The sequence below is a fragment of the Haemaphysalis longicornis genome, unplaced genomic scaffold (assembly GCF_048455015.1).
Source record: "Haemaphysalis longicornis isolate Haplotype H1 unplaced genomic scaffold, Haemaphysalis longicornis Haplotype H1 scaffold_13, whole genome shotgun sequence".
Taxonomy (NCBI): Eukaryota; Metazoa; Arthropoda; class Arachnida; order Ixodida; family Ixodidae; genus Haemaphysalis; species Haemaphysalis longicornis.
This window is the reverse complement of record NW_027526233.1, coordinates 89,636,142-89,643,913: the sequence shown is the minus strand read 5'-3', so window position 1 is coordinate 89,643,913 and position 7,772 is coordinate 89,636,142. Positions and strand designations below refer to the sequence as shown.

The 7,772-nt window shown below is 45.7% G+C and overlaps 1 protein-coding gene across 1 annotated transcript; it reads left to right on the top strand.

Annotated features, from left to right (window-relative positions):
• The first annotated feature begins 1,079 nt into the window (after positions 1-1,079).
• On the top strand, positions 1,080-1,840 carry LOC144163944 (uncharacterized). The gene is made up of 3 exons (XM_077694593.1): positions 1,080-1,327; positions 1,430-1,652; positions 1,745-1,840. The coding sequence occupies exons 1-3, from the start codon at positions 1,080-1,082 to the stop codon at positions 1,838-1,840; spliced, it is 567 nt and encodes a 188-aa protein (XP_077550719.1).
• Positions 1,841-7,772: the final 5,932 nt, after the last annotated feature.

Here is a 7,772-nt window from a genome sequence, read left to right as displayed (position 1 = left end):
AAGAACACAATATGTTCTTGAACCGAACTATTGTAGAATAGCCCAGCATGGAAGGTTTGTCTCTGCTGCATCCGCCACTTGTCCACGGGAAACACCTTTACGTCGTAGCGCCAGTAATAAGTAAAAAAATAGTTCACTATAATGCTAAATGCACGCTCCTTACAAAATACTGCACCTAGCACCAGCCTTAACACATGTACGTTGGAAAATATTCAGCCTAAACTTCTAGTTTGTTAACACCCGCTATGAAACATGAAATGTACTGCACTCTTCGTTTTTCAATACTGCGTTTTACGGTAGCAGTTACTTGGCTCGTTCTTGAGAAAATCGTCCAGAATTTCACCGAATATGGTCTTCGCTGTTATTGCAGTCGCGCAAGGTAATATGAAAAACTCCAATAGACAAAGCAACACGCCAGCGGTTCCGCGAAATTTTGTTAATCGCGACTGAACAATTAATCGCGACTGAAATGTCGTGCCGTCAACGTTTCATTCGCGTACGTTTTGTTTTTTAACAACGTGGGATCAGAGACTACAAGGCAACGCACTGCACAACGGGCTCGGGAAGCACGAACGTTTATGTTTTTTTCGCGAGACATCTATGCCAACTTTGAGGTAGAAGAGATTAACCTTGTGGCCTTTGAATGCGTTATGCTGTACGCACGACGTCGTGTACCCAGACCGGAAAGGCTATACGCACGACGTGACACGCCTGCGCCATCTAGCGAATAGCGGTGTGACTAAGAGGGCGAACCGGTTGATTCGCGTTTTTTTCTTTTTTTGCTACAGGTTGCGTTATATTTTTCTTTCCGTTCAGATTTTTTAAATTATTTACATTCTGCGAAGCAAATGGCCGCAATAAACCAGCTCATTCGTGTTTTTTTTTTCATTTTTTGCTGTAGGTTGCGTCATATTTTTGTTTCCGTTCTGTTTTTTTTTTTTACATTCTGTGAAGCCATAGCTACAATAAACAGAAGACACAATGACATTTTTGCCGCTTGTGGGGTTGTTATTCCTCGCTTGCCGCACAACCTTCAGCACGTGCGTTGTACGCGCACGCACGTGTGTGTCGCTGTCACCATGGAGGTTTTTCAACGCGCGAAGTTCGATAGCTTCGCCGAGTTTGACCAAAAATTCAGAGACTTTCAAGTAACAACAAACACCCGGTTCCTAACGAAAGCAAGCAGGACTGCAGACGTTGTTAATTGCAGACGTTCGGGCGGCCTGGCGAGACTTGATGCAAAGTTGAAGTTTGGGAACGTGACCTATGCGTGCAAGCACGGTGGAACAGCTAGAAAGACGGGGACTGGGATTCGTCCTCATCAAAGGTACGCGCATCGTGCATGCCGCGCCCTGGTCAATCTACCGAGATGCCCAGACGCAGCGAGAGAAATTTTAGTCTGAAAACATTTATCTTACTTTTGGAAAAGGAAGAAAGAGTGCCCAGCCAAAGTTGTCCTGGCGGGCCGCCAGGCCACCCAACAACTAGAAATCACCGCGATCAACCTGGATCACAACCATGCAATAAGCTCAGAAATCTACAAGACATACCCAGAGTGTTGCCAGCTTATTTCTACGGGGGTCAATTTTGTTGTACCACTAATGGAGCTCAATGTCCAGCCTAGCCTCATCGTGGAGAAGCTGAGGCAGGAAACTGCTAAGCTACAAGTTTTCTTTCCACAAAGCTTGTTCCCATGCTTATGTTCGCCTATTATTTTGGCGAATGTATATTCTTTTGCGTTTGTGCAGGAAAAGCTATCATTGCCAAAGACATCCACAACCTAAAACGTGCTACGAGGGGCCAGGATGAAGCAGTGCAGTTGCTAAAGGAGCCAAGGTAATGCGAAAAGGACTATGGAGCCAAAGTGATTCTTATCACAGATGAACACAAGGAACTTCAGATCCTGTTTCTTCAGACCCCACAGATGCAGCAGGCATTTAAATCTTTCCCAGAAGTTGTCCTCATTGACGACATTACTGCACGAATAAGCTACGCATGCCTCTTTTTGTACACGTTGTGCAACACGGGTCAGGTTTGAGGCATGTTGTGGCTTATGCGTTCGTATCATCAGAACAGCAGCGTGTCGTCACGCGCCTCTTGCCGACATTTGTGGAGGATAATCCTGCAGTTATAGACACAAAAGTAGTCGTAGTGGATAAAGATTTTACTGAGGTAACCGCTGTTAAGGCAGCACTCTAAGGTTCACCAGTAGTGCAGCTCTGCGAGTTTCACGTAAAGCGAGCTTTTCAGACTGAAGCTGCACAGATTGCCAAGTCACCTGAAGAACCGGAACGTCTATTGACCAGCTTTTGCGAGATGCTGCATGCACCTACACCTAGCACGTACAACTAGGCAAAAGAAGAATTCTACCGGTACGCAAGTGCAGAAGCTGCCAGCTATTTCACAAAAAACTGGGGTGGCATTACTGACATGTGGGTGCGGCACCTCTGTGATTGTGAGTTTACACCAGGTAGCAATAGCACCAACCATGTCGAATCGCATGTGAAAATCAAAAATGTCTTGTCATCTTTATGTAAGCTCCATGAATCGCTACGTTGGCTCTTAAAGATTTCGACAAGCATGTCACAAGAAGCCCATCACAAGACTTCACTCCTAAAGACCTGTGAATTTTACTGTCACGAAGTGCGTGGAAGTGTACAAGAGCAGTGCAACAAGAAACTGAAACTGTATGCCTGCAAATTAGTGGGCGAGGAGCTGGCCAATTTGTATGACGACCCTCGACAGATACAACAGTTGTCAACTCATACCTACGCTGTATTGTCGACATCTGGTGACATCTGGCACAAAGTTTCATTCGAGAAACATCCATGCAGCTGCACCACCTACTCAAAAATGAAACTGATTTGTCGGCACATGCTTGCTGTGTTTGTAAGGTTAAGTTTAGAGCCTTGTTTGGAGGAGGTTGTCAGCAACCCATGGTTCAAGTCATTCCAGGTTGAGTGCCTTGGTAGCACAGTAGAAAGAAACCATCAAGACGCTGATTCCGGGTCTGGAGCAGGCAGTTCTGCGGAACTACAAATAGTCTCCATGCCAGGACCCTCTTTTGAAAAAAATGAACACAAATCAATGCTTCAACTATGCAATGAGGACGCTCAAAGCTGTCGCAGATAACCTAGCTGACTGCCACCCAGATGTCTTTAGAGCAAGACTAGCTCTTTTAGAGTCGGTGAATGCTGCATGGCTGAGGCAAGAAGACGTAGCACTGACGCATCATGAAGACGAAGAATTACATGTACCTGGAAACGCCAAGGTGCAAGATGCCTGCCCCGCTGATACATTGCACTCTAAGCACGTCCTGCAGGTATCGATTGCTAAGCCCACTGGTGACAACCGGCACACTAGCAGCAGCAGCGCGACTGTTGGAACGACAGCCATAGATGCAAGCCAAGAGATGACAGCATCTAATTCCTCATGCGAAATTAGACTCCCTCAGTTAAGAGCCAAGGTCGTCGTTGCAAAAGACTCTTGCAGAACCAGGCAAAGTGAGCAAGGAAAGTTGACGATGGCATTCTTGTGCCATTCAAGCAGCTGCTCGAAAAGGCATAAGCAAAATGTATGTCAGTCAGACGTGCATTGTGGTGTTTAGTATATCTTAACTGTGGTTTGTTTTCGTTATAATTTTATTTTTCCTGTGCTATTGGCAAACTTCATCGACAGGAACCTCTACCAGCAGGTGGTGGATGGGGAGTACGTTCTGCGGGAGGAAGACCATGAAGGGCGCCCAGAAGCCCTCCCCAGTGCTCTACTCTGCTGCAGGGTATCTTTGCCAAAACTAAAGAAATACTTCTCTCCTGATGCATGGTCCCTTTTAAATTCATCAGGTAAGAATATCATAAAATATTCTAAGTTTTCATTCCTTGCTTTTACTAAAGCAGTGCTTTTTTATTTCTTCTCGCAGTTGCTGTAAAGAAGAGCAAAACTTGGACTTGCAGCCTACGCAAGGAGAAAGATGATGAAAAAATTACCATGGTTTTCTGCGACCAATGCCTGGAATGGTTTCACTGGTGAGTGCATGTTCCCTACTATTTACTTGCTATTCTGTGTTATGGAAAATGTTAAGCTGCTTCACAAGATACTCTGTTAACTATAGAAAAAGACGTGACCATTTACCCCGGTAGCCTCCTTCTCTTGTTTTCATTTTATAGAACAGCCTCCTTTCCACGATTAAACATATTAGTGATCTCCGAGGCATATCAGTAGCTAAATTGTAATCTGATTGTCATTAACATTCTGAAAATTTAAGTGCAAGATACTTGCAAGATAAATTCAAGATCAGCACTTGTCTCGTCGTCTTTCTGGGTCCTTGTTAATTCTCGCGTTGTAGCTATTTCTAAAAAAGCAAGATAAACCTTTACAGTGCCTCAGCATACCTAGGGGGCACCAGGTGATTGCATAAGTGTTGTATCATCATTGTTTGCACTGGGCATTCATTTCCACATATTTCAGGCCGTATGCCGGAGTTACCAAGGCAGCTACAAGGAAGCTGTGGTACTGCACCAAATGCCCATGACCGATGGGAGACCTTACGGTCCAGCCCCGCCCTGCCGATCCATCTCGCGCTGGCGACCAGGGGCCAGGAGCTGCTGGCCGTATATGGGTCCCGAAACCAGGGAACCACCCCGTCCGACGTCTGAGAAGACGCCGTCATTTTATTTGAGCTCAATAAATGTTTTCTACTACTACTACTACTACTACTACTACTACTACTACTACTACTACTACTACTACTACTACTACTACTACTACTACTACTACACTGGATGCCCTTGAGAGTATTCTGCCAACCCGCCGCGGTGGCTCAGTGGCTAAGGCGTTGCGCTGCTGAGCACGAGGTCGCGGGTTCGATTCCCGGCCGCGGCGGTCGCTTTTCTGATGGAGGCGAAAAGCAAAAACGCCCGTGTGTACGAGATTTCGGCGCACGATAAAGATCCCCAGGTGGTCAAAAATAATCCGGAGCCCTCCACTACGGCGCGCCTCATCGCCTGCGTTGCGTCGGCGCGTTAAACCCCACAATCAATCAATCGAGAGTCTTCTGCCACTGGCTAAATTCTGTAATTCCTGCGAGCTCCTTTCGATAATCTTGTATGGTGTGGCTGTACAGAAATAAATTTTATCATGTGCACAGAGCCCTTTTAATGCTGGCTACTAAATGACATTACAAAACGAATCCACACTATCTGCATGGTCTTAGCATGGTGAAATATATTAGCTTCTTGGTATTGCACAACATTACAGTACCACTAAACAACTTGCATCATGGAAAACGTTGCATTTGGTGCCAAACAGAGGTACCAAATTTACAGCCGTCATATCCCTGTAAGCTAACTCAGACAAAAGAGGAATTGTGATTACCAGGCCACATTTTGACTTGGTTAAACTGGTAGCGATACACATTTTTCTGGTAGGTATATTTTGACGGGAGCTGTGAAAATATATATTCTAGGAATTAAACTGCCAGCCTTTTAGCCTGTAGGCAATTACTGGCGGGCAGAAGTTTGCTCTCAGCAGCGCTGTTTTCGTAACATTTTCTCTGTACCTAACGCCTAAGTGACAGCAATACAAAAAGTGTATGACATCAGTACTGACCCCACAAGTAACACCACTGAGCAGGACATCCTAGACTTACAGTTACAAAGGTGCTTAGGTTTGAATCAGCGCTCTTGACCCCAACAAGTGCACGCAACCACTGGGCTGCGCCACGTACCTCCTCCTCTAACTGTACGAGCACAACTAGGCCATGGAGGAACTGACGGGGAGGCATAAATACTAGCCATAAATTAATAAACACTAGGTATAAGTACTGCAGTCATAATAGTGAAGCAAGTGACTAAGAATTTTACAGTGCTGGCAAAATATCCTGCCAGACAAAACGTTGCTAGGTATGGGACCTACCCAATCAGGGGTCTGTCTTCTGTTGCAAACAATATGCTGGCTATCTCATCCACTTCTTCTTTAGAAACATTAACGAAGTCATTGAACAATATCAAAGTTTAAAAACGCTGCGTAACACGTACAGCTGCAGGTTCTTTATTGAATGTTTTTTTCACCACCTTTTGCTGCTATCCTACAAGCGGTGCGACTACGAAAGCTTTTACACAGCCATTGCCCATTTAAAGTGTCCGCAGTGCAACTAACCGGCAGTTTTTCACAAGGCAGTACGCGAGAGTCGAGATGCAGACGTCAAGAGTGACCGCTGGGGTTGATGTCACGCCCGCATCACAACTCACAGTGGGAGGCAACAGTCTGCCTTGGCTTTTAACCAGCCCACCAAACCGCTTTTGCTGAATAACCAGCCAGAGTCACTGTCGCTGATTAATCATAGCGATGAAATTTGACACAGACAGACCGCTCCCATCATGACTTGTGAGTGAGCACAAAAGGGGTTTACCGGGGGGTCCTGCCAATAGAGTTTACTATATATGGTCCTGCCGACCGCAGAAATGTTCAAAACGTGCTCGCCACGATAAAATGATCACACACATAGTTGCTGTGGGATGTTTACTCACAGGACGATCGCGAGCCAACCGAGTCTGCAGGATGTTAACTGAGAGGACGATCGCGAACCAACCGAGTCTTTAGCGGTTTTATTATATTATTATTATTATTATTATTATTATTATTATTATTATTATTGTTGTTGTTGTTGTTTTTGTTGTTGTTGTTGTCGTTGTTATTATTATTATTATTATTATTATTATTATTATTATTATTATTATTATTATTATTATTATTATTATATTATTATTATTATTATTATTATATGGCATTTTCACATTACTTACATCGTTATCCGCTAGATGGCGGGGGCGTATAACTGGGGTTTGGGGAAGGGTGGTCGGTGAACATGTGCGCTGTGGCGCTGACGAAGCACCGTCTTGATAAATAGAAGGGAGCGACCCTACACCGGTAGCAGCGGAGGTACAGGCGTGCTGCAATGCGGAGGACGGGGAAGCGGGGTAGAAATTCTTCAGACACAGCTGTTTTACGCATCCTGAACTCTGCATATTGCCGCGAACCATGTACGGGTTTTTTATTTATTGTTTGTTTTTAATGCCCGGCCGCGCCCGGCTCTGTTATCTGTGTCCCATGCGAAGCGCGTGTTCAATTCTTTATTTTTATGCCGCACGGGCTATCTTATTCAGATAAGCAGAGTGTTTCGCCCTAACGCCACTAGCCAAGAATAATCTTCTGTGATCTACAATGTTCTGGATGCGAATCGACGGTTCCAGAAACTCTAGCGCCGAAAGATAAAAGCCTGAATAGCAGACGCCGCGGCATTCGATTCTGCGACGCTCGCCGACGCACGTACGTCACTTTGTTGACCACTGCTTCGCCGCCTCTGTATTCTTTTCAGTTGTTAGGGGAGCACAAGTTCGCTCCAATAAACTTGTTTCTTTTCCAAACAACTGCTTCGTCCTTGGCTACGTGACATCTGGTGGAGGTGCTGGGTACGCACCCTTCATGCCCACTACAACCTCTGGAAGCCGCCAAGCCAGTCCAACAAGAGCCAGCCTCCGCGTGCAAGATTTACCACCCGAGTTCGGTCTACTACCGGAGAAGACGAAGAAGAAAGACGTCGCAATCAGCACCATGCTCAACCAAGCCAATCCTCCTGTCGTTCTGCAGCAGCCACGGGAACCGCCATCATTCCGAGGAGCCCCCGCAGAAGACCCAGAAGAATGGTTGGAGAAACTGGAGCGCGTCCGGAAATTCAACAGGTGGGACGACGCAGAAACAAGAGCCAGCCTCCG